The sequence below is a fragment of the Geotrypetes seraphini genome, chromosome 2 (assembly GCF_902459505.1).
Source record: "Geotrypetes seraphini chromosome 2, aGeoSer1.1, whole genome shotgun sequence".
NCBI lineage: Eukaryota > Metazoa > Chordata > Amphibia > Gymnophiona > Dermophiidae > Geotrypetes > Geotrypetes seraphini.
The window spans coordinates 329,176,759-329,204,436 of record NC_047085.1 but is presented as its reverse complement, the minus strand read 5'-3'; the positions used below and the strand labels follow the sequence as shown (position 1 = coordinate 329,204,436).

General features: G+C 44.1%; 1 protein-coding gene across 2 annotated transcripts in view; it reads left to right on the top strand.

Moving 5' to 3' along the window:
• PDIA4 (protein disulfide isomerase family A member 4) overlaps positions 1-27,678 on the top strand; it is an 84,173-nt gene that overhangs the window by 23,685 nt on the left and 32,810 nt on the right. For both annotated transcript variants that reach the window (XM_033930186.1, XM_033930187.1), the window contains 3 exons: positions 11,431-11,569; positions 13,778-13,983; positions 23,556-23,714. In XM_033930186.1, the coding sequence (XP_033786077.1) occupies positions 11,431-11,569; positions 13,778-13,983; positions 23,556-23,714 (504 nt within the window). The remainder of the gene's footprint in view (positions 1-11,430; positions 11,570-13,777; positions 13,984-23,555; positions 23,715-27,678) is intronic.

The window sequence follows — 27,678 nt, the reverse complement described above, 5'->3', positions numbered from 1 at the left end:
ACCCTTCATCAGATATTTGCGCAGTGGGGGACGCCTCAGATAGACCTCTTTGCGGCTCCCCACAACTTCAAGCTGCCTCAATTCTGCTCCAGGATCTACACTCCTCATCGTCTCGAGGCGGATGCTTTTCTGCTGGATTGGGGGAATCGCTTTCTGTATGCGTTTCCTCCTTTTCCTCTCATTCAAAAGACTCTGGTCAAGCTGAGGTCCGACCATGCCACCATGATTCTGATCGCTCCTCGGTGGCCCAGACAACCTTGGTTCTCCCTTCTACTTCAACTCAGCAGCAGGGAGCCGTTCCTTCTTCCAGTGTTTCCTTCACTGCTTACTCAGCATCAGGGATCTCTGCTTCATCCCAACCTGCAGTCTCTCCACCTGACAGCTTGGTTCCTCGCAACGTAACTCCTCACCAGTTTTCCCAGGCGGTGATGGATGTCTTGGAGGCTTCCAGGAAGCCTGCTACCCGTCAATGCTACTCCCAAAAATGGACTAGATTTTCTTCATGGTGTGTTTCCAATTCTAAGGAGCCTCAACGAGCCTCCCTATCTTCTGTATTGGACTATCTTCTATACCTGTCTCAGTCTGGTCTCAAGTCTACCTCTATACGAGTTCACCTGAGTGCTATTGCGGCTTTCCATCAGCCTCTCCAAGGGAAACCTCTCTCTGCTCATCCTGTGGTTTCCAGATTTATGAAAGGACTTTTCCATGTCAATCCTCCTCTCAAACCTCCTCCAGTGGTTTGGGATCTCAACGTTGTCCTTTCTCAGCTTATGAAACCTCCTTTTGAGCCTCTCAACAAGGCTCCGCTAAAGTTTCTCACTTGGAAAGTGGTTTTTCTAGTGGCCCTCACGTCTGCTCGTAGGGTCAGTGAGCTTCAGGCCTTAGTGGCGGATCCGCCTTTCCCTGTATTCCATCATGACAAGGTGGTCCTACGCACTCATCCGAAATTCCTGCCTAAGGTGGTCTCTGACTTTCATCTCAACCAATCTATTGTACTTCCAGTGTTTTTTCCAAAGCCTCATTCTCATCCTGGAGAATCAGCTCTTCATACTCTGGACTGTAAACGTGATTTGGCTTTCTACCTGGATCGCACTAAACCACACAGAACTGCTCCTCAACTTTTCGTCTCCTTGATCCAAACAAGTTGGGACGACCTGTATCGAAGCGCACCATCTCGAACTGGATGGCGGCTTGTATCTCTTTCTGCTATGCCCAGGCTGGATTACCCCTTCCCTGTAAGGTCACAGCCCACAAGGTCAGAGCAATGGCAGCCTCGGTAGCCTTCCTCAGATCGACACCAATTGAGGAGATTTGTAGGGCTGCCACTTGGTCCTCGGTTCATACATTCACCTCTCATTATTGTCTGGATACTTTCTCCAGAAGGGATGGACGGTTTGGCCAAACAGTGTTACAAAATTTATTCTCCTAAGTTGCCAACTCTCCCACCATCCCATTGAGCTTGGAGGTCACCCACTAGTGAGAATACCTGCCTGTTTGTCCTGGGATAAAGCAATGTTACTTACCGTAACAGTTGTTATCCAGGGACAGCAGGCAGCTATTCTCACGTCCCACCCATCTCCCCTGGGTTGGCTTCTCTGCTAGCTACCTGAACTGAGGAGATACGCCCGGACCATCGGGCGGGAAGGCACTGGCGCATGCGCGGTGCGGGCATCTCGAAACTTCTGAGTTTCTTCAAGCAAGACATGCTTGTGAGACGTCCATATCGGGGCTCTGTCGGATGACATCACCCACTAGTGAGAATAGCTGCCTGCTGTCCCTGAATAACAACTGTTACGGTAAGTAACATTGCTTTCCATTTGCCTGCTTGGAATGATAGTGTTCTATCAAGGAATCTCTTGTAGATACAGCCCTTCAAGGATGGAAAGGTGAACAAGTAGGCACTATGTGTACAAGTTGTGCCTGAAAATTTGAAATGATGGGATAGATAGATTAGGGATGAACCTACTATGGTTTTGAAGCAAAGGCAAGCAAACTTAAAAATAACCCTTGCTTCCACGGGCAGCCAGTGTAGTTTTTTGTAATATGGGCTTACATGATCCGATTTCTTGAGACCGTAGATGAAACAGACCACCAATCTGTATGATTCTCAGTCGTTTGGTTTTCTTAAAGGATCCCAAGTATATGATATTGCTATAGACTAAGATACTCAAAATCAAAGATTGAACCAGTAGTCGAAAAGAGAAGAAATCAAAATAGTGTTTAATAGTATGAAGTTTCCATAAAGTGAAAACATTTTTTAAACTTGAATTAGTGTGATCTTCAAAAGTCAAGCTTCGGTCCAAGATGACACCCAGGATTTTGATGGTAGAATTAATTGGGTGGTCTGACTCATTTAATCTCGGAGGTATTCGTGATCATGTTATTAGGACTTGCCAAAAAGAACTTGGTTTTATCCGAATTCAGTTTTAATTTAAATTGCGTCGTCCATTGTTCTATCTTAGTAAGGATAGATGAGATGAATTATTCTGTCTCTTGAGTCAGTGAGGTGTGTATATAAGTGTATATGTATGTATATATATATATATATATATATATATATATATATATATATATATATATATATATATATATATATATATATATATATATATACACACACACACATGGATGACATACATACATACACACATTGAAATTTTATATATATAAAATTTCAATGTGCATGTAGGTATGTATATAAAATATAATATAATATAAAATTTCATTTTTAAATTGGATAACATTTTCCAATGATGCCATATTGACATTGAAAAGGGAAGGGGGGAGTGGAGAGCCCTGTGGAATTCCACAGGGATTACACCAAGCCTGGGAGAAAGTTCCTTCACTATAAACTTGGTAGATACGTGTGTTGTGTTTTTTTTGTGTGGGGGGGGGGTTTGGGGGAGGGGTTTAAGGAAACCCACAAACCAATTTAGTACCTGTCGAGAAATGACAATGGAATCAAGGCATGATCATGATCAACAAGGTCAAAGGCACTACTCAGGTCAAACTGCAGTACCAATGTGCTTTTTCCTAGGAAAAACAAATGGAAAAGATGATCAATCATGGAAGCTAAAATTGTTTCGGTACTATGATTTGTACGAAAACCAGACTGAGTTGTGTGGGATGTTGAACTTCTCTTAAGTATTTCATGAGATCAATGTTAACCATTCCTTTCATTAGTTTAAGAAAAAAATGGTATGTTGGCAATAGGTCTGTAGTTGGCAGTCAAGGAAATGGTCACCTAAGAATTTTTAATAGGAGTCGCAAAAATATGACCAAGTTCCGCTGGAGACTTGTCAGTACACATGCATAAAGAAACCCAATTAAAGAGTTCAGCCTTGAAGGAGATAGGGGCTGATTTCATAATAGGCGGTGGACAGTTATCCAATAGGCAATTGCAGTGTTCTCCCCAGAAATTTTTTCCAGCCAGGTGGCATGAAGGACAGGGAAATTTGATGGTGGGGAAAATTAAGGGCTCATAAGAACATAAGCAGTGCCTCTGCTGGGTCAGACCAGGGGTCCATCCTGCCCAGCAGTCCATTCCTTTTACTAAGCTGCGATAGCGTTTTTAGCGCGCACAGAATTGCTGCATGTGCTAAACCCACTCTACGCAGCTAGAACTAACGCCAGCTCAATGCTGGCGTTAGCGTCTAGCGTGTGCGGCAATTCTGTGCGCGCTAAAACCGCTATTGCAGTTTAGTAAAAGGAGCCCTAAATGTGTACTATTATTATTAGTTGTTTTCCAATGCTCAATATGACTTCCTTTTTTAAGGTTTGACACTTTTGCCATAATATTTTTATTAAATTTAAGAAGTATCCAATTCTAGAAGTAAATAATTAGATATTTGCCCTCTTTCAAATGGTATAGAGCAGCGTCTCTCAAACTTTTTTAACTCTGGCACACTAAATGTAGCAAATGTTTTTCAAGGCTGGAAACAATTCCGGGGAGAACACTGTTGCCGTTAGTTTTCAAGGACCAATTACATCAAAGAATGATGCTTATCTGGGTAGTCGCATAATAAAAAGAATGGATAAGATAACATGAGAAGTGAAATTGTCATGAATCGGGGGGGGATACATACCCTTTAGGTCCTAAAAGCAGGCTTGTGGATTAGATATAAACATAAACTATGAAGGCAGTGGCATACCTAGCATATGTAAACCAACGCTTTCAATCGTCGACTGCTGTATTGTTAGGACATTAAAAGATAATGTTTTGCTGGAACACAGTGGAGCAGGTGTCGCCTCGCTGTTCAATCAAAAAGAAGGAAAAAGCCTCAGAAAAGGCCCTCCCACCGCCACAAAACGTGGAATTCAAGGTGGTTAGACGGTAACCTCACAGGCAAAACCTTCAAAAATGAATTGATGCGAGCAAAGAAACTTTTATGCTTCACATGTGTAATAATATAGATAGAGGAATAAAGCCACTTATCTTAAACTGATCGGCACAGGTGTGCCGATCAGTTTAAGATAAGTGGCTTTATTCCTCTATCTATATTATTACACATGTGAAGCATAAGTTTCTTTGCTCGCATCAATTCATTTTTGAAGGTTTTGCCTGTGAGGTTACCGTCTAACCACCTTGAATTCCACGTTTTGTGGCGGTGGGAGGGCCTTTTCTGAGGCTTTTTCCTTCTTTTTGATTGAACAGCGAGGTGACACCTGCTCCACTGTGTTCCAGCAAAACATTATCTTTTAATGTCCTAACAATACAGCAGTCGACGATTGAAAGCGTTGGTTTACATACATTGGTTTTTCAATGTATCTGTGTTTTTATTGCTAATACCTAGCATATGTGACACCCAGGGCACATCATTTTTTGACACCCCCCCCCATCTGTATGAAAAACATGATTTTTAGTAATAATCCACGTGTCATACAAGAGTGTACCTAGGAAAAGGCAGCATCTTACATACTGCAGTGAGCAGTACATCATCAATATACCCATTGTAAAATTTAAACAAGCCAGATTAGTACAGATCAATCCTAACAGAAAACCATGTCTTTCGAACACACAGAACACCTTCGCCTAGTATGGAATATATAATCACAAACTAACCCCTCTCCCTTTTTACAAAACTGTAATGTGGTTTTTAGCTATGGTGGTAACAGCTCAGACTCTCATAGAATTCTGAGCAATTACCACCACGGCCGGTGCTAAACGCTCTACAGTTTTGTAAAAAGGGGGGATAAAATAGAAAAACATAGACAAAAGTTAAATTGAACCACCAAGAACCTGGACTCTGCATACAATGCAACACCACAGAAATAGCGATGCATCTCCCCTAAAGAAAAAAAATAAATAGATTTTTTTTTTCTACCTTGTCTTCTCTGGTTTCTGCTTTCCTCATAGTCTTTTCACTCTCTTCTTTCATCCACTGTCTATCCTCTCTCTGCCCCTTCTATATGGCATCTTCTCTCCTTATATTTCCCTTCCAGAAACTTTATGCCTCTCCCTTCACCCCCATTGGTCTGGCATCCATCTTCTTCCCTTCCCTCTACCAATGGTCTGGCATCTCTCTCCTCTTCTTCCCTTCCCTCTCCCCCATGGGCTGGCATTTCATTCTCTCCTCTCCCCCCACTTCCATCAGCATCTGCCCCTTTCTTTCCCTCCAACCCATTTCCATCCAGCATCCTTTCCCTGCACACCAATTCCATCAACATCTGCCCCTTTTTCTCCCTCCACCACCCTGACCCCCTTTTTCTCCCTCCAAACCAGCAAGGTCCCATGATAACTGCTTCTGCTGCCTCTGCCTCCGCAAGACGTAAGTGACGTCGGAGGGGGTGGGCCGGCAAATGCAGGGAGTTGCAGGAAGGTTCTGCGATGACTGTAGCTGCCAGTCCACCCCTTCCGACGTCACATTTTCAGGGGCAGAGGCGGCAAACGCAGTCATCGTGGGACCTTCCTGCACTTCAGTGCGGCTACCGACTCTGCTTCAGAATAAGTACGGCAGCCGCACTGAGGTGCAGGTGCCATTTAGAGCAGCTCAGAAGGTTCCAGATCCAGCTGGCTGTGTACCCCCCTATGGCTGGGCACCCGGGGCAGTCTGCCACTGGATGAGGAGACAAAAAATAATAAAAAGAATGGATAACTTGACCGATTTAGACATGACATACAATTATAACCACAAAAATGTCATAAAATGTAATTCTAAACTCGACTCCAGACGAAAAGCAGACTACAGAAAGGAAACCAGAAAAGACCAAACCCATAGTACTAAGATTCTGTTTCCCTTCTTTCTTTGTCTCCTTGCCCCCCTTCTTTCCTTCTGCCTGTCCTCCCCAAGCCACTAGGTTTTCCGTCGCCACCATCGGGGAACAGGCCTTTAAGCCACTAGGTTTGCCGCCGCTATCGGAGAACAGGCTCTCAAGCCACCGCTGCCCCAAGCTCTCCCTATAGAAGTGTTGGCGCTGACCAGCATTCCACTCCCCGACATCAATTCTGGCGTTGGAGAGGAGTTCTGGGCCAGCAGGTTGCAATTGGCTGGCCCAGAACTTCCTCTCCAATGTCAGAATTGACATCAGGGAGCGAAATGCTGGTCAGTCCAACGCTTCTGCAGGGAGGATGATGGGGGACATCGGGAAGAGGAAGGCTGATCAGCCGGACGACAACACGAGTCTTATCACGGAGCCCTGGGATGGGCTCTGCGATCGACTCGCGTTGCCTTCCCAATCTACCAGTCGATCACGATCAACGTATTGGGCACCCCTGCTGTAAAATGTTCCCTCCGTGGCCTCTGGCTGGTCAGGTCTTCTGCCGGACAGTGACGCATCCCAGCCTGGTGTGTCTGGCTCTTGATTAGAAACATAGAAATAGACGGCAGATAAGGGCCACGGCCCATCCAGTCTGCCCACCCTAGTTACGCTCCCCTACCTTTACCCTGTGAATAGATCCCAAGTGTCGATCCCATTTGGCCTTAAAATCAGACACGCTGCTGGCCTCAATCACCTGAAGTGGAAGACTATTCCAGCGATCAACCACCCTTTCAGTGAAAAAGAATTTCCTGGTGTCGCCGCGCAGTTTCCCGCCCCTGATTTTCCACGGATGCCCTCTTGTTGCCGTGGGACCCTTGAAAAAGAAGATATCTTCCTCCGCTTCGATGCGGCCCGTGAGATACTTGAACGTCTCAATCATGTCTCCCCTCTCTCTGCGCTCCTCGAGCGAGTATAGCTATAGTTTATCTAACCATTCTTCGTACGGGAGATCCTTGAGTCCCAAGACCATCCTGGTAGGCATTCTCTGAACTGACTCCAGTCTCAGCACATCCTTGCGATAATGCTGCCTCCAGAATTGCACACAGTATTCCAGGTGGGGTCTCACCAAGGATCTATACAATGGCATAATGACTTCAGGCTTACGGTTGACGAAACCCCTGCGTATACAACCTATGATTTGTCTTGCCTTGGATGAAGCTTGCTCCACTTGATTGGCAACCTTCATGTCCTCACTGACGATCACCCCTAAGTCTCGTTCTGCTACCGTTCTTGTTAGGATCTCGCTATTAAGGGTATAAGTTTTGCATGGATTTTGGCTGCCCAGGTGCATAACTTTGCATTTTTTGGCATTGAAGCTGAGTTGCCAGGTCCTAGACAAGCGCTCCAGTAGAAGTAGGTCGTGCATCATGTTGTCGGGCATTTAATTTTTGTCCGTTGTGCTTTTGCCCACTACATTGCTTAGTTTGGTGTCATCGGCGAATAATGTTGTTTTACCTCGGAACCCTTCTGTCAAATCTCTTATAAAGATGTTGAATAGGATCGGGCCCAAGACCGAGCCCTGGGGCACTCCACTGATCACCTCCGTCATTTTGGAGGGGGTGCCGTTCACCACTACCCTCTGAAGCCTACCTCCACGCAGTTCCCAATCCATATCGTCAATGTGTCGCCCAATCCTATAGAACTCATCTTGCTCAGCAGCCTGCGGTGTGGTACGCTATCGAATGCTTTGCTAAAGTCTAGGTATACGATGTCCAGGGACTCCCCAACATCCAGCTTCCCCGTCACCCAGTCAAAGAAGCTGATCAGGTTGGATTGGCAGGATCTCCCCTTAGTAAATCCATGTTGACGGGGATCCCGTAGATTCTCCTCATTCAGGATCGTATCCAATTGGCGTTTGATTAGAGTTTCCATTAGTTTGCTCACTATTGATGTGAGACTCACTGGTCTGTAATTTGCTGCCTCCATCTTTGAGCCTTTCTTGTGGAGTGGAATGATGTTAGCTGTCTTCCAGTCCAATGGGACGCAACCTGTACTGAGGGAGAGGTTGAAGAGCGTGGACAGCAGCTCCACCAAGATATCACTCAACTCCCTGAGCACTCTGGGGTGTAGGTTGTAAGGCCCCATTGCCTTGTTAACCTTGAGCTTTGACAGCTCACTGTAGACACTGCTGGGCGTAAACTCGAAATTACTAAATGGGTCAACTGAGTCAACCTTTGTCTGTAGCTGAGGGCCGAGCCCCGGCGCTTCTCGGGTGAAGACTGAGCAGAAGTATTCATTTAACAGTTGGGCCTTTTCCGAGTCCTTTTCCACATAGTCTCTGTCCGGTTTCCTAAGACGTACTATCCCGCCTGAGTTTTTACTTCTGTCGCTGATATACCTGAAGAAGGACTTATCTCCCTTCTGGATGTTCCTTGCTAGAGACTCCTCCATTTGGAATTTAGCCTCCCTGACTGCTGTTTTGACGGCACTCTGCTCTAGAGTCCTGTTTCCCCGATTGTTTGTAAGAGATGAATGCTTTTTTCTTCTCTTTAATGAGGTCTGAGATCTCCACAGTGAACCACTGCGGCTTATTGTTCCTTCGCCGTTTACTTACTAATTTAACATAGCGGTTTGTCGCTTTCTGTATGGTGGCTTTCAAAGTCGACCACATTTCTTCCACGCTATCGGTCTCTGCTTGTCTTTGTAGTGCCTGGTGAACAAAGTCACCCATGTCTTGGAAGTTTGTGTCCTTGAATTTGAGAACCTTGATAAGTGTAGTAGATTTAGTGAAACCTTTCCTAAGATTGAACCATACCATGTTGTGGTCACTGGAGGCCAATGTGTCTCCCACCGAGACCTCTGTGACACTTTCTCCATTGGTAAGTAACAGGTCCAGTATTGCTTGATCCCTTGTTGGGTCCAACACCAGTTCTCATACATCTTTAGCGGGATGAGAGACTCCAGCTCCTTTTTCTTAGATATCTTCTCAGTCAGGACCGGTGTCCACAGAGAATTCTTGGCATTTTGGTCTTACGGCATGGCTCTTGAGCACTCAGCCTTGAGTGATTATTTGGAGGTAGTTTTCTCGACACATTTGCACTTAAAGTTCCCTCTACTATGGCTTCTTCTGCGAAAGCCTGTAAGGCTTTCTCACAATGGAGTGGTAGAAATTGGGCAGAGCCTGAGAAGGCTCCTATTTAGGTAGTCCTGGCTTTCCTTTTGGAGGGTTTAGACCAGGGGTCTCAAAGTCCCTCCTTAAGGGCCGCAATCCAGTCGGGTTTTCAGGATTTCCCCAATGAATATGCATGAGATCTATGTGCATGCACTGCTTTCAATGCATATTCATTGGGGAAATCCTGAAAACCCGACTGGATTGCGGCTCTCAAGGAGGGACTTTGAGATCCCTGGTTTAGACAGAAGTCTGGCAGTGGTTTAGACAGAAATCTGGCAGTGGCCTTCCTGAAAGTTCAGGTTGCAGGCTTTGCATGCTGAAGTGCTAGTTCGCTTACTGCTCTTTCAGATGTGACCAGGTGTATGAGGGGGGTTCTTCGTCTGCATCCCCTCTTGCGTCTTCCTTTCCCTTCGTGCAATCTTAACATTGTTTTACAGGGCCTTGGTAAGGCCTCTTTGAAAGGCGGTTTTTCTGGCCTCCGTTGTCTCAGCACAGTGGTATTTTAGAGTTTCTGCTCTTTCATGCAGGGAACTCTCTCTGTGTTTTCAGACGCAGGTGTTTTTCTCTGTATTGTACCTTCCTTGTTCCGCAGGTGGTCTCGGCTTTCCAAGTCAACAGGAGGTTAGGTTGCCAACATTTCATCCATCAGGTTCGGAGCACACATCTTCTGCAATTTAAATGTCAGGAGGGTCTTGCTCCTTTATTTGGAAAGGACAGTAGAGTTCAGGCTGTCTGACTGTCTGATTACCTTTTTGTTCTCACTGCTGCACCTCACCGTGGTAGGCCGGCGTCAAGTCCTCGATCATTCGATGGATTAGAATGGACTTTTCTGTGACTTCCATCGCCTATGATAAGCAGCCACCGATCTTGTTTACAGCATTTGATGACAAGTGTGGCTGCGTTTCATCGCGATTCATCCTGATGAAATTTGCAGGGCAGTTTCTTGGTCCTTTCTTCATACTTTTGCCTGGTTTTACTGAGTTGTTGTGGCAGCGCGTTCTGATGACATTTTTTCGGGACCTCTGGTTTGAGGGCAGGCTCTTTTGCCCTTCCCTAGCTACTGTGGCTTTGATAAGTCACCTAGTGTATGGAATCCGGAAGGGACATACCAGAATGGAAGATTAGGTTTATACCTTCGATAATCTTCTTTCTGTTAGTCCCTGGAGGATTCCATACGACCCTCCCTCTCTGTCTTTACTTAGTTGATGGAGTAGCTTGTTCTGTTCTGCCTTGGTCATTCTCATTACAGGTTTGAAGTTTTTCCAGCCAGTTGGCAGATCCTGTGGGGAGTTTCTGTGAGTATACACATTACCGAAGGCCTTTCTTAGTGTGCTCACTGCACACAGCAGGTCAGTACTGCATTGTTCTTCAATGTTTTTTCTGAGTTGCCTTTGTGCCTGTTTCTCACTTGTTAATATTTTGCAGAGCAAGCTAGTTCATGATTTACTTGTGTTGATGGGGATTCTCCCTTGTAATCCCTTGTCCTGGATTTGCTGGTATGTGTTTGGCTTTGGGACTGAACTAAGGTTGTTTGCTGACTCTCAGTCTAGGGGGGTGGAGCATGTGTTCAGGAAAGATGTGGATTTCTGCAACACCTGGACTGCAGGTTAGGATTGAACACCTAGGATATGGAATCCTCCAGGTACTAAAAGAAGATTATTAAAGGTATAAACCTAATCTTCCATTTTGTAAACCACTTTGGGACCTCAGTAGGAACGTAGAAGTGTTATAGAAGTCTGTGGAATAGAATAGAAATTTAAGTCAAGTAAATGTTCCTCTATTCCTCTATGGAGGAATGAAAATAAGGTTCTTGGTCTTGCTGACAAATGTTGCTATTTTCTAACTACCTAACAATATATAGGTAAAACATGTTATCCATGGTGTGACAAACCCTAAATCTAAAGGAAGGTTTGTGGGTTATTTTTTGTTTGTTTTGTTTTTAATATTCCTTTCTCCTTTAACTTGAATTAAAAACGCCTTCATTAGTTTCACAGCTTGGGGACTTTTTGTTTTTCTTTTACTCCACTAGTTGATTATTGTTTTTTGTTTTTGTTTTGCAGCCATTGTAGACAAGGTAAAAGAGATTTCCCAACCAGATTGGGTTCCACCACCAGAAGCTACGATAGTGCTGACCAAAGATAATTTTGATGAAGTTGTGAACAGTGCTGATATCATTCTGGTGGAGTTCTATGCCCCCTGGTAAGAGGACAGCAGTATTGTGTATCATCCAGGTCACTAGTCAGATTTGATTTAAATCATGCCCATGACTTTATGAATGGAATTCATTTACCAAAAAATTAAACATAGCATGAAATATACAGCCTCATGCTACATAATTAAAAATTAATCCTTTATTTCATGATGCATTATAGTCATGTTATCTTTCTGTTACATAAACACAGGAGTCTGTACAGGGTGATCAATCCATGCTCATGAAATGTTGCAGAAGGATGTCAGTCGCATCTTTCAGCTCCTCCTCCTTCACCAGTGGAATATAGTGCCCTCTTCAGTTTTTCCTTCTGCAAGCGAACTGAGGTGTGTTACTCTGTTCAGTTTCTATTATTTTTTTGGAACCTGGTTTTTGAAGGGAGTGCTCGGGTTGCGGCCCCCGTTGTACCTGCCTTTTCTGACCTGGAATCTTAATATCGTGAATGGCCTTTCTAAGCTGCTGTTGGAGCATCTCCAAGAGGCGTCCCTTCGTAGTGAAGACAATATTTCTGGTGGCAATAGTCTCAATGAGACGGATCGAATTACAGGCTCTTTCCTGCAGAGAGCCCTTCCTCAGAATCACATAGGCAGGGGTTTTACTGTGTACAACACCTTCCTTTCTACCAAAAGTTGTGTCATCCTTTCACGTCAACCAAGAGGTTTGTTTGCCTATTTTTCATCCTACGAGTTCAACTAAGCAAGATAAGATATTGCAGAAGTTGGATGTACGAAATTTTACTCAACTACCAGAAAACAACCAATGATTCTCAGCTTTGACCGTCTTTTAGTTCTAACCAGTCAGTCAAAATGAAACAGACCAGCCTCCAAGGCTTCTATCGCCAGATGGATTTGCATGGCGATTTTGTCAACATATATTGGCTGTGGCAAATAGCCACCTATTTCTCTTAAAGCTTATTTGACCAGAAGTGTGGTGTTGTCATAGGCGAAGTCCCGGGCATTTCCTCCCAGTGAGATCTGTAGAGCACTTACTTGGTCTGCTTTCCATTCATTACAAGGTTCTACAAAGTGGATGTGATAGCTCAAGAGTATGCCTCTTAATTGGGTCTGCGGTTTTGCAGACAGGCTCATCTGGCCCACTGTAGATATTTGATACTACTTTGGTATGTCACCTAATTTATAGACTCCTGTGTTTATGTAATAGAATGAAAGATTAGAGTCTTACCTTGATAATCTTTCTTTTTGTTAAAATACACTGAAGTCTATAAGGCCTGCCCTGTGGGCTTTGCAATTCGCCTGCTTTCTGCCTCAGACAACCGTATAGTCTGGAACTGGAGTTCTTCTCATGTAAGTTGGATGAACATGTATGACTAAATTGCTTATAAAGTAATGGGTTTGTTGAGCTTTAGAGCATCTTGTATTAGTTGCGCACAACATGTTGGTTCATTAATACATCTATGTTGCAAGTTCATGCTAATTATTGGTTTTCATGAGTTACAGAGCGGAATAGAAATGTATGATATTTCTAGAGAAGTTCTCATTGCCCCTCTTCTTTTCTGTTACAGTGGAAATCGATTGCTTTGGTACAATAGAGGAGGAGCTGAAAGATATGATTGACATCCTTTTGCAACAGTTCACGAACACAGATTGATCTCTTAACGTACAGACTCCTGTGTATATTAACAGAAAGAAGATTAGCCAGCTAAGAACCTATTTATTTTTTTCCTCAAAAAAGCAATTTTTTTTTTTTTTTTTTTTTTTTTAAATCGTAGGTTTCATTTTGCCCTTTTTTTGTATTCTTTATATCAGGAGGGTAGATAAACTCAAGATTAGTAGCTAGTAAGCTGTAGTATTACCCAGTTGGAATCCATGAGAGACTTTTGTACTCTGGAGTGGCAACAAAACTTTCAAAAAAGAAACAAAAACCCTACTCTTCAAAAAAAAATTCATAAAACCAATAATGTTCCAAACTCCTCCTGCGTTACCTATCTACTCCTTAGCAAATTAGAAAATGTTCAAACTATTCCTCATATACTTCTTAATATGTACATCTTAAGATCATAACAATTCTTATGTAATCCGCCTTGAACCGCAAGGTGAAGGCGGAATAGAAATCACTAATGTAATGTAACACTTTAATCAAATGCTGGCATTTAAACACTCTCCTACAGAAACCAGTGGTAAAAACACATGGACCAACTTGCTGTCACCTGCAAAATTGCTTCTTTCTCTCCTGAGCAGGTGTGGCCACTGCAAAAAGCTGGCTCCAGAGTATGAAAAGGCAGCACAGCAGCTAAGCAAGCGTACACCACCTATTCCTCTGGCTAAAGTGGATGCTATTGTTGAGACCGAAATTGCAGGAAGGTTTGATGTCACTAGTTACCCAACTTTAAAAATCTTCCGAAAGGGAAAAGTTTTCGAATACAACGGTCCTAGAGAAAATTATGGTGAGTTGTATTTTTAATATGTTTAACTGTTCCCAATTCCCATCCCACTACCTTTCTTCTGAGAGCTGTGGTGTAACAAAGCCATTAAGGGCTGTGCATAGGCTTAATGTATTTGGTACCCATGTTGAGATTATAAACTGTATTCTCTCTTAGCTATTAGCTAGCCAAGAGCATCTGTGTTGGGCATTAAAGACCATGGTGTTTCATTTGTAAATTCTCCGGAGCTTCATTTGGTCACCACCTACAGGTTTTTTATGAGGCTATTCAATTCCACACTCACCAGTTGAGAACTAGTTCGTCTAGTGCACTCTATTGCTTAACTTTAGGGCATGTGAAAAAGGTTTGGGGGTCATGAGATTGTGATTCAGTAGCGTATGTGAAATGAGTTATAGGAAGCTTTTATATCTCCTTAACTGGACATCAAGGTAACAGATGACATAAGATAGCAGGATATACAGTAGAGCACCATGTTGCTTAAATCTAGTTCTTTATCAACTCTCCAGACTGATGGTAATAGCTCACCATGATCAGCAGGTGGAGACTGAGACAAAACCTTTTGGCTGTAAAACAAGTAGCTGTACTTCCCCCTAATATATTCAGTCTGTTCTCGGTCTCAAGCAGGTGTGGTAAGCTGTTGCCAGTCTTCTTGGGTTAGTGTAGGCCTGTTGGAAGTTGTTTAGTGGCCACCCTTTCCCCATCTGTTGCTGAACTGAGCTTGGGGGGGACCCTTTTGGAGGACCGTCTAACCTCGGGGGGGGGGGGGGATGTCGCACTCGACGGATCACAAATTGATTCCCTCACACCATTTCCTCCACCTCCCTAAAATTTGTTGGAGGTGCCTCAGCTGTAAGCCTAGCCACCGATACCAACAAGGCATATGGCTTAAAGCCAATGGAGTCTGTTCTTACAGGAAAAAAAAAATCTGAGGCAGTGCCGGTCTGAAGGGAAGCCTTCAATTGATTTTTATTGTTAACTGGCACTCTTTCCTTAGCTAGGTTGCATATTGTGCAATGAGCACTTTTAAAGGGAAAAAGTGATCATTGTGATTCAGACAGGTTGATGAGACCGGCATCTGCTTGTGTTGTGCCAGCTGTCCCGATGGGAATCCTCCTCAGCTTCATCCAAGGATTCCCCTTCACGAGTGCCTCGTACATCGACAGCTGATAGTGGAGAAGCCTGGGTTTCCTTTGCTGCCCACACAGGGATTTCCTCTGCTGCCAATGGTCAGATAAATACGGTTCTCTTGCCGCCAAAGATGCTGGGGACTCCCTTACTGCTGCTGCCAGCTTGCCTGCTTTAGCAGCTGGGGCAGTTTAGGCCTCTCAGTCACTACAGGCCTTGAGAGTTTTTCTTGGCAGGCTCTGCTCCGATTTATCCAAAATTTTGAAAACCAAAATTTGACATGAACTGGAAGTAGTCAATTTCCCTGACATTATGCATGCTGAAACCAAACTGTAATTTCCCTGTAAATGTCGTTTTCTTGTGATGTAATCTTCAATTTTCTACCTATCTTGTAATATCTCCCCAAGACTCAATTATGAAACCAGCTCCCTAAATTGTAATTTTTCCTGGAAATGTCCAGTTATCTTCTGATGTAATCCGCCTAGAACTGCAAGGTACAGGCGGAATAGAAGTCTGTAATGTAATGTGTGTATTTCTCAAAACTACACAGAAAATAGAAGTCGGAGGGCTGGAAAAATGGCAAAGAGCTGCAGATTCTACTCTGGGTGACAGAAGCAGAAAAGGAAGCATTTATCGTTATAAATAGTACAGAAAGTTGAGGTATTGAAGTAGCTTGATCATGATATCTGTACATGGGCTGACTGAAGAATATGGTATGGGAACAACAACCATTTTATGGTCTTTTTATGACTTAACAGTACCATTCCAAAATCTGAAGAAAAAAAAAAAAGAAAATTGCCTAATCCCAAGGATTTCTGATAAAAGTCCTTGTACCTGTACTAAGAACACTATATTGCTGGTATCTTTTCAGTTGGAGGAACATTTAAGAAATTGATTTTAAAAGCTTACTTTGCTAAGAAAAAGGTTCTTTTTTATGGCCAAACAATTATGATCATTCTGGATGTTGCCAGGTCAACTCGGATGAGGTAAAAGGCTTTTCTTCAGTTGAGACTTAGGCTATAAGTAGTATATAAATACTAAAAATTGGCAAATTAGGGAAGTCTCTACTTTTCAAAATTACTGAGCTGTGGAATGATTTTCCTATTTAATTGCGCAATCTGGGCTCTTTCCAACCATCCCGAAAACATCTGAAAACTTGGCTATTTTCAAAGTTGTAAATTCTGCTCCTCTCCATACTATTCCAAATCCATACTGTATCTGTTCTCCTTTCTAATTTCTTGTAAACCGTGCCGAACTCTACTGTTCTAGAGAAGATGTGATATATAAGCCTAAGGTTTAGTTTAGTTTAAAATAAATTTTTACTTTTCCCAGTAAGTGCTTGGTAACATTTGAGAATTCACGTGTTTTTATGGATCCTACTCATTTGGAAACTCCTTCTTGAGAGAGAAAGTAGTAGAAAATCTTATAATTTTTGTTCCGTGTAATAGGGTTATGATTCGGCGAGTCTGAAGCCTTAGGCCCTGCCCCATGCATCACATGGCAGGGCCTAAGGCATCAGACTCATCACAGGAGGCATTGAAGCAGGAGGGATTGAGCACCCCCTCCTGCTCTGTTAAAGGGGGAGGGAGGGGAAATGGGGAGGGGGCATCTGGTGGGTGGCAGGAGGGAGTTGGCATCCCTCCTGCTGTATTTTTTTTGTTTTGTTTTGATTTTTTTTGTGGGTGGGGGAGTCGGAGACATTTGAGCAGGAAGGATTAAGCACCCTTCCTGCTCCGTTAGGGGGAGACTGGGGACGGGGCGTCCTTTGGGTGGCAGGAGAGTTGGCATCCCTCCTGCCATAGGCGGCGACGGCACGCAGGGGGCATCGTCGCAGATGTGGGGAACGGCACACAGGTTAAATTTTTTTTTCTGAATATATAAAAAAGGAATTCTTCCTTTTTTATATGTTCTGCAAAAGCGCATTGCCAGCCTGTGGTTTTAAAGGCAGGTTAAAACCACGGGGCTTGCACTGCGGGGAAGGGCAGGAGAGTTGGGGTAGAGAGCAGGGTTTTTGCACAAGCGACTGGTCCTCACCAGCCATTTGATTTTGGATCGGCCAGCCAGTTGGTGTGCCAGGAAAATGTTTAGTGAATCGCGGCCCTTCATATAACGTATGCTGTTTACCCTCATGTGCATGCACAGATTGGAATCTGATCGGAGGAGAGGTTAGTGAATTGGGTTGCAAACAGATCGGTTTGCTTAGTGAATCTAGCCCTAAATCCTTTATAGAGTTGATGACGCATCTAGCGGATCATTTGCCTTTCATTTTAAGGAAAGATCAAAGGGGATTTGTGAAAGATAAGCAATGGGTGCTTAATATACAAAAGGTTTTATTGGCATTGTTTCACTGTCGGTGAATGAGGAATCCAATGCTCTTTATTTAGTTTGGATACCGAAAAGGTGTTCAACAAAGTTACTGGGAATTTCTGTTCTCAGTACAGAAGTATGTGGATATAGGTGGGTGGTTCCTTAGGATGGTGGAATGTCTGATCAGCTGAAGGCCCAACTCTTGACCAATGGAATTTGGACTACTTTTCAGGTGTATGGGGCACAAAGCAGGGTTGCCTTTTATCCCCATTGTTTATTTTAGCTTTGGCGTCCCTGCTTCTTATTCTGCAGACCAATAATGAGGTGAGGGGAGTGTTTATTGGGGGGCATCACATAACAGTACCTGCATTTGCTGGTTCTCAGTCTAATTACACATCTCTCTGGCTTTATTCTTAATTTGTTGCATTATTTAGAAGTAACTAATGGCATAGGGGCTGGCCTATAAGTGAATGGGCTGTCCCCACACTCCTCTCAGTACCTGCCTTTCTTAGGGATGGAGATTTTTCTCCGGGGAGACATAATGCAGCGTTTAAACTCTTGTATCGTAAAGGCATTAGTTTTTTGTTGTGTTGGAGAAAGATGAAACCCAACTACTAGATTTGCTACATTAAAATTGAAATATGACCTACTGAATAGGGCTGGGTATCCTACGTGTGCAGCATTATCTTAAGGAGTTGAGTAGCAGCTCATAAAATCCTTGAAGAGGATAATTTTTATTTTTTTAAATATGGCCTCTACCAGTCATTCAGCAAGGCCTTATTAGACAATGTGAAGGATTGCAAATTGTGGTGAGAAGGTCTTGTGGTGAATAAATGGAGGTAGTTGTTTCTATGGGTTGGAATGGAAACTTTTTTCATAGGGGGAGAGTTAAATGGGGGGGAAGAAATTGGAAAAAACTAGAATTAAAACTATAAATTTCTGCATAGGATATGCATCCATCCCAGTAGAGCTCAAAATGGGATTGCCCACTAATGGTGCTTGTAAGCAATTTGGGAAAATAGAGGATACCTGGAAACATTGTATATGGGAATGTCTAAAGATTCTGGAATTTTGGACACAAGTATGGGCACATGAGTGATATGCTAGGAGTGACCTTGCCTGTGAATGCAAGAATAAGTTTTAGACCAAATGGAAGATTTACATAAAGAAATTAGTCCCTGCATTGTTTCTTCATAAAGCTTGTTTGATGGTAAAATGTTTTATTTTGCTGCAATGGATAGAGGAGCAGCCCCCGACATGAATGATACCAAATGTTTGAGCTACTCAGAATAGATGGACTGTTTGTTTATTAAAAACTTTATATACCGCATAACAGCCTAAAAAGGATCCAAGCGGTTTACAATGTATAGTTCATATTCATTAAGAAAAGAACTCCATTTAAAAATAGGAAAGGAAAGAATAAGAGCAAAAGTTGTAAATTTTTAATTTTTTTTTCATAAAATACTATAACAATCAACATCTCAATAATAACAATTCTAATAATAAAACAATCAAATCTCAATAAACCATAACTTAATACAAACAATTAAAAGTTTGCCATAACAGAAGTTAATCATTACATAAATACAGATTACAGTCCCAGACTGAAAGAGCAAAAAAAGGTTTTCTTAAAAGTATGGACACACTTAAGTACACAATTTAACAAGTTTAAGTTTTTATTAATTTGATAGATCATTTAAAGGGGATCAAAGATGGCGTCGGAAGCGGACGCCTGAGAGGAGGATCCAATATCGAGCCACGACAATTTTGCTGAACAGCCTTCCCCCTACCTGATGGCATGGAGAAGAGAAAGGGAGCGACCCGCATTGTCCCTCCGGTGGTGCCAGTAGCCCAGTCGTGGTTGAAGCAGGCGACTATTATGGAGGCGTTCTCCCGTGCAGGGGAGTCTGCATTAGCTACTTAGGGGGAACTCTGGTTTCTTTGGGAGACCCCGTGCATGTGGAGTTGGCGTCTCTGACCCCTGAGCAGTGGATGATACCGCTTCAACCCAGAAGTACTCCGGTGGAAGGAGAGCTGGAAGCATCATTCCTTAGAATGGAATCTTCACTGTCCGGTTTAGGAGGGAGCCCAGCTTCAGCCCTGTTGGAAACGGGTGAGCAGGGAGAGGACCAACTGCCCCATACCGGGTTTGAGGTGAGAGGTGCTTCGGGAGGGACCAGTATACAGTTTGGAGCGTTGGAGAAACCTGCAAAAATTTACATGGAGGCACTATGGCAAGCTATATCTGTTATGGATGCTAATCTTAAACTATCTTTTTCTACTTTAACTATAAGCTACGGGACAGTCTTTTCCAAAGTTGAGCAACAGGATGTATATATTGCTCAAATGAAAGAAAAATTAGAGATACAAGAAAAAAAAAACTCCGAAATGAAACAAGTAGAATTTGGACTATTAAAAGAAAGGACTTATATGGATATAAAAATGGAGTTTTGAAAGGAGTTTTGAAAATCAGCTGAGGAAGAACAATTTGAGACTTCAATTTTCCTAAATCTCCGGTGATTTGTCCTATAGAGATGGTTAGAAAATATTTCAAGGAAGTATTCTGTATTCCACCTGAAAATATACCTCCTATAGTTAATTACCTACAATTTAAAAGTTCTGGAGAGGCTTCTACCCCTAAGGAGATTCAAGGAGATAAAGGGGGGTGTGGATCTAGATCTGACAACCTTCCTAGAGAGTTCATTAGCGGTAGTAACTGAAAATGACCATGAATATGTTCTATGTCTGTATTTTCGTCATGATGTGGTCCTTTATCAGCACCTCTACCATCTTTCCCGGTACCGAGGTCAGACTCACCGGTCTGTAGTTTCCCGGATCTCCCCTCGAACCTTTCTTGAAGATCGGCGTAAAATCGGCCAGAAAATACAAACTATAATCATTGTGGTTGAGCAATATGAGACTGTGATAACAATTTGCAATACAGCAAGAGAATGTGAGATAAATTTAAAATCGGGACAATGTGGTTTTGAAAGGAACTGAAAAAGAAAAGGCTTTGTTCCAGTCCAGGTTTTCTGGCCCAATGGGGCATTCCCATTGAGCCATTTTATAAAGAAAAAAAATTTGTAGTGTGATCTGTTCATTGTAGGTGGTTTGGTAACATGTTATTTAAATGGTAATAAAGAATAAAAATAAGTGCAATAGAAGGCTTCTTGTAGTTAGTAGGTATAAGCCATTTTAAGTGATTTAAAACTCTGTTTGTACTAGTTGGTAATTAATATTTATTAGGAATATCTTGAAAACCTGACTAGTTTGGGGTCCCCAGGACAGGTTTTAGAACCACTGGTGTACATAAGAACATAAGAATTGCCACTGCTGGGTAAGACCAGTGGTTCATCGTGCCCAGCAATCTGCTCACGCAGCAGCCCTTAGGTCAAAGACCAGTGCCCTAACTGAGATTAGCCTTACCAGTTCTGATTCAGCAGGAATTTGTCTAACTTTGTCTTGAATCCCTGGAGGGTGTTTTCTCTTATAACAGCCTCCAGAAGAGCATTCCAGTTTTCTACCACTGGGTGAAGAAGAACTTCCTTACATTTGTACAGAATCTATCCCTTTCTAACTTTAGAGAATGCCCTCTCGTTCTCTCTACCTTGGAGAGGGTGAACAACCCGTCTTTATCTACTGAGTCTATTCCCTTCATTGTCTTGAATGTTTTGAACATGTCCCCTCTGTCTCCTCTTTTCAAGAGAGAAAAGGCCCTGTTTCTCTAATCTCTCACTTTACGGCAACGCCTCCAGCCCCTTAACCATTTTAGTCACTCTTCTCTGGACCCTTTCGAGTAGTACTATGTCCTTCTTCATATATGGCAACCACTGCTAGATGCAATATGCCAGGTGGGGACATACCATGGCCCAGTACAGCAGCATAATAACCTTTTCCGATCTGTTCGTGATCCCCTTCTTAATCATTCCTAGCATTCTGTTCACCCTTTTTGCCGCCACCACACATTGCGCAGACAGCTTAATCGACTTGTCGACCAGTACTCCCAAGTCTCTTTCCTGGGGGGTCTCTCTAAGTACTGCACCAGACATCCTATATTCGTGTATAAGATTTTTTGTTACTGACGTGCATCACCTTATCCAAATTTAACCTCATTTGTCATGTCGCGGCCTATTTCTCGAGCGTGTTTGTCATGTTGCAGGTCTTCGCAATCCTCCTCCGTCTTCAGTACTCTGAATCACTTCATATCGTCTGCAAATTTAATCACCTCACTCGTCATACCAATTTCCAGGTCGTTTATAAATGTTGAAGAGCACGGGTCCAAGCACTGAATCCTGCGGCACTCCACTGGTGAGTATTGTCCATTTACCCCCACTCTCTATTTCCTATCCGCCAGCCAGTTTTTAATTCACATGAGTATTTCACCCTCAATTCCATGGCTCGCAATTTTTCAAAGTAGTTGTTCATGCAGAATCTTATTGAACGCCTTCTGAAAATCCAGATATACAATGTCGACCAGGTCACCCTTGTCTATCTGCCTGTTTACTCCCTCGAAGAAGTGCAGCAAGTTCATCAAGCAAGATCTTCCTATGCTGAAGCCATGCTGGCTAGTCCTCATCAGATCGTGTCCGTGAAGGTGATCAGTGATGCGGTCTTTTATCAGCTCCTCTACCATCTTTCCTGATACTGAGGTCAGACTCACCCGTCTGTAGTTTCCCTGATCTTCCGTCGAACCTTTCTTGAAGATCGGCGTAACATTCGCCACTTTCCAGTCTTCTTGAATCCTTCCTGATTTGATCGACAGATTGGCTATTAGTTGAAGCAGTTTAGCTATAGCCCCTTTCAGTTCCTTGATTACCCTCGGATAGATGCCATCTGGTCCAGGGTATTTATCGGTTTTAAGCCTATCAATCTGCCTGCATACCTCTTCTAGACTGGCCGTCAACCCTGTCAGTTTCCCGTCCTCATTTCCTGCGTATAGCCTATCAGCTTCCGGTATGTTGCGCATATCCTCTTTGGTAAATACAGGCGCAAAAAATGTTTTCAGTTTGTCGGTGATGGCTTTGTCCTCCTTTATCACTCCCTTTATTCCATGGTCATCCGACGGCCCCACTGCTTCCTTCGAGGGTCGTTTCCCCTTAATATATCGAAAGAACAGCTTGAAGTTTTTTACCTCCTTGGCTATTTTTTCCTCGTAGTCTCTTCTGGCCCCTCTTACCACCTTATGGCACCTGCTTTTATGTTTGTGCTTTTTCCAGTCTTCGTACGTTTTTGACCTTTTTCCATTCCTTAAACGAAGTCTTCTTGTCTCTGATCACTTCCTTCACCACTACAGTGAGCCATGCTGATTCCTTGTTCTTTTTCCTCTTGGATCCCTTGTTGATAAAGCAGTATATATAGATTTAGCACCTCAGTAACTGTGTCCTTAAAAATGGACCATGCTTGCTCTAGCGTTTTTACAGTGCTTATCCTCTTCTTAATCTTTTCCCACCATGAGTCTCATTCCTTCGTAATTCCCTTTTTGGAAGTTCAGTGCCGTGGTCGTCGTTCTGGAACGATTTTTGTCCCTTTGTCCAGGTTGAAGTGGATCATATTGTGATAACAGCTTCCCAGCGTCTCTTCTACTTCTACACCTTGTGCCGGTCCGCGTAGCCCATTTAGAATTCTAAAGTCCAGAATTGCATTTCCTCGACAAGTTGTTCCAGGAAGCAATCACCTACAACATCCAGGAACTTGGTCTCCCTACTACAGCCGGAGGTGCCTAGGTTCCAGTCTATCCTCGGATAATTGAAGTCACCCATGATAATTGCATTGCCTCCCTTGCAGTTCAGTATATATCACCACCATCTGTTATATCAAGCATTAACTTGATTTGTTTTGCTGATATGTCTAAATCACATATATCCCAAAGGCATTTGCTTCATACTATATTATAGTGCCTAAAATCCATTGCAAGATTTCCTTCTATGATAGACTAATTTTTATTATTTTTTATTTCTTCTTATTTTATGTATATTCTAGTCTCTTAACTCTTGTAAACAGAGTCAAGATCCGAGAGATGACCCGGTATATAAATTGAAGATTAGATCAGATTAGATTCTGTGTGCTTTCTGTCTTTCATGTGTTGCCTTGTCTAAATTGTTCCTGTTTTTGTTGTGTGTTTTTCTCTCATCTTTCTGGTACAGGTATTGTCGACTACATGATGGATCAGGCTGGCCCTCCATCCAAGCAGATACAGGCTGTCAAACAAGTGCAAGAGTTTCTGAAAGATGGTGATGATGTCATCGTACTTGGCATCTTTACTGGCGAGCAGGACAAGGCCTATCAGTTGTATCAAGATGCAGGTATGAAGGATCTGCTCTGTGGACCCTCTTTACTCCCTTTATCTTTGCTCTTTGGTATAGAACAGTGAATCGCGAGATTGCAGGTGTCCTGGGAGTCGCCGATGGAAAGGCACATCCTGTAGACAGGCAACACCAGTACCTCTCCTCCTATCCATGCCTCTACTGTTGAGTAACCCCCCAATGGCAGCTCAGTGCCTGTCTGCAGGGTCTTTGCAGACATTGGTGTGCTGTTGTCATGCATGTGTGTGACTTCTTGTCTACGTCCGCACACTTCCGGGTGCCCTCTAGCCACGGTTCTGGATGGTTTGCAAGGCACTGGGAAATATAGCACAGTTATTTACCGTAACAGTTGTAATCCAGGGACAGCAGGCAGATATTATCAACAGTGAGTGACATCACCGACGGATAGCTTTGAAAGCAGACTTGCTTGAAGATCTTTGTAATAGCTTCCGAGTGCTGCACTGCGCATGCGCGAGTGCCTTCCCGCCCGAGTTAGGGAGTGCGTCTCCTGTGAGATACCTCAGTTCAGATACCTAGCTAAGAAGCCAACCAGGGGAGGAGGGTAACTGTGCTTTATCCCAGGACAAGCAGGCAACATATTCTCAACAGTGGGTAACCTCCAAGCTAAGCATAATGAGATGGAGGGAGAGTTGGCAAGTTAAAAAAAGATTTTGCAAAACAGATTGGCCAAAATGGTCATCCCTTCTGGAGAAAGTATCCAGACAGTAATGAGAGGTTAATGTATGAACTGCGGAAGCCATGTGACCGAGCAGAACCATCATTTGACTTACTGAAATTGATGTGAGATGAGAGACTTGATGGCAAAGGCGAATGAGGGTATCCTGACGTGGTGGAGGTAGAAACGCTCTGAGCTGGAAAGTGCCTAGAGTGGCCTCAATGAAATGAAGAGACTGAGATGGAGTCAACTGGGATTTTGGAAAGTTGGCTTCGAACCCCAGACTTTGGTGGAACATAATAGTCTGGGTCGCTTTAATAATCCCTTGTTGAGAAGGGGCTTTGAGCTAGTCATCCAGGTATAGAAAAATTGAAGACCCTTGGTACGGAGGGCTGCAGCCAGCACCACCAGACATTTCTTGAAGACTCTGGGGGATGAGGCGAGTCCGCATGGAAGAACTCTGTATTATACATGAAGATTCCCCACCCGAAATCTTAAATGCATGCGAGAGGCTGAATGAATTGGGATATGAGTATAAGCTTCTTTGAGATCCAGAGAGCCTAGCCAATCTCCCTGATTCATCAGGGAATACAGAGTTGGTAAAGAAAGCATCCAAAACTTCTCTTTGACTAGAAATTTGTTGAGGGCTCTGAGGTCCAGAATGGGTCGCAAATCCCCCGTCTTCTTTGGAATTAGAAAATAGTTGGAAATAAAAGCCCATGTCCCGTTGGTTCAGAGGAACCTCTTTGACAGCTCGAAGGCGAAGAAGAGCCTGAGCTTCCTGAAGAAGAAGGGGAAGTTGTGAAGAATTGGAAGGGCGATCTGGAGGCACCTGAAGAAAGTGAAGTGAGTATCCCTCCCGAAAGATGTTGAGAACCCAGAGATCTGAGGTGATCATCTCCTACTGGTGATAAAAGTGATGAAGACGACCTCCTCCTATGGGCAGAAGAGAATTCTGATGCAGAGAGGTTGGCATGCTCAGACTGGGAATATCAAAAAGACTGAGCAGGTTTAGTTACAGCAGGAGTCTGAGCCTTCTGCTGTCGTTGCTGTGGAGGCCTTCTAGGCGGAGGCCTGGAGAAAGTTGGTGTCGTTTTTGAGGATAAAGACATGGTAGTTGCTTATATGGACGAGCAGGAGGAGTCTTAGGCTTCGGCCAAATCAAGGAAGCAAAAGAGCGCTCATGTTCAGAGAGGCGCTTTGTAGCAGCTTCAATAGAATCAAAGAGTTCATTTCCCTGGCAAGGCAAGTTCGCTAGACAGTCCTGCAGATTGGGATCCATATCAACAATGCGGAGTCAGGCGAGACGGCGCATGGCTACTGCCAAGCAGAAACTCTAGAAGAGAGCTCAAAAGCATCATATGTGGCTTGCAGCATGAAGAGTCGAAGTTGAGACAGAGTTTTGATGATCTGTTTAAATTCAGGAAGACTTTGTTCCTCAAGAGCCGAGTAGAACTTAGGCATCAATTTGAGGAAATGATTAAAATAAGCCGTGAAAATGTAGTTATAATTGAGAATTCTGTTAGCCATCTTGGAATTCTGGTATAATAAACGGCCAAACTTGTCCATGGTACGGCCCTCCCTGTCTGTAGGGACCGCAGCGTAAAGCTTAGATGGATGAGCTTTCTTTAAAGAAGATTCCACAATCAAAGACTGGTGGGACAATTGTGATTGAAGCCTTTGCAAGGTACTGTGCAATACCTGGATTCCAGCTTGGATGGAATAGCTGTAATGGAATAAGGAGTTTCCATATTCCTTATGAAAGTTTGTTTCAATACTGGAGTCATAGGAAGTCTCAATGTCTCCTTGGGTGGATGAGGCAGCTCCATGTCGGCTAAGTATTCAGGAGTGTACTTGGAATCAGAGTGGAGATCCAGCTGAAGAGCTTTCCCCATGTCAAAGACAAATCTGGCAAAAGAGGCAGACTTCGAGGTCAAGGCACTTTCAGGAGAAGGAGTGCGAGACTTAGGAACCATCGAATAGGAAGGAGAAGCCTCTCTGGAATACTGAGAAGGAGGCTCAGAATCCAGGCGCACAATGATTGAAGAAGCTCCACTACCCGCAATAGGAGGAGTTAGAGAGTGCTTGCGCTTCAAAGACCTCGATAGTGAAGTTCCCGGGGTTCGAGGAACAGAGTGGGTCGAGGCAGGAGGAGAAGACTCCCTCGGAGTCGGTCTCGATGGAGGAGTCTTCGACCTCGAAGGACTGTGAGGAGAAGCAGCTGGTGTAATAGCCTTGCGAGACTTATGTTTAGATTTAGTAGAAGTCTCTGTAGCCTTTGATAAACGAGGCATAGAAGACTCTGTATCTGGATGAGGAGAGGGTTTCTGCTGTAGAAAAGTCTCCCGAGTAAGCTTGGAAGTGAGATGCCTCTAGCGATGCCTCGATCAAGGCTGAGGAGACTGTGTCCGAGAAGTAGGCGAAGAGTCGCTGGACGAGAAACGTCGAGACTTCTGAGGCTTTCCTCGAAGAGCTTCCACAGGGGTCTCAGACTGCCGCTCAGGCTGGCTCATAGGAAGCAGGGTCGAGGCTGGGAGGAGCTGAGCCACAACCGAGGAAATCTGAGTGCTTTTAACATGTCCTCGAACATGGGCACCGAGACAAAAGGATCAGGTCTTGAAGGTGCAGCAGTGCGCTCCAAGGAGGGCGACCTTGAGAATGAGTACCGTATTTTCGCGGATATAACGCGCACCATTGTAAAACGCGCACAGGGGTATAGCGCGCAGAAATCACGATGATATGTACAAAAACTTTTCTATACCGCGCTCAGGCATATAACGCGCATGCTGCCCGACTCTCCTTTCGCCCGCCCTGACTTTCCGTGCGCTGTCCCGACTCTCCGTTCACCCCCCTGACTTCCGTGCACTGTCCTCCCTTGAAGTCCTGTCCCCCCTTGAAGGTCTGTCCCCATCCTGAAAGCCTGATGCCCCCCCCCCGGCAGGACCACTCGCACCCTCACCCCGAAGGACCGCCGACTCCCCAACAATATCGGGCCAGGAGGGAGCCCAAACCCTCTTGGCCACGGCGACCCCCTAACCCCACCCCGCACTACATTACGGGCAGGAGGGATCCCAGGCCCTCCTGCCCTCGACGCAAACCCCCTCCCCCCAACGACCGCCCCCCCCCAAGAACCTCCGCCCGTCCCCCAGCCGACCCACGACCCCCCTGGCCGACCCCCACGACACCCCCACCCGCCTTCCCCGTACCTTTGTGTAGTTGGGCCAGAAGGGAGCCCAAACCCTCCTGGCCACGGCGACCCCCTAACCCCACCCCGCACTACATTACGGG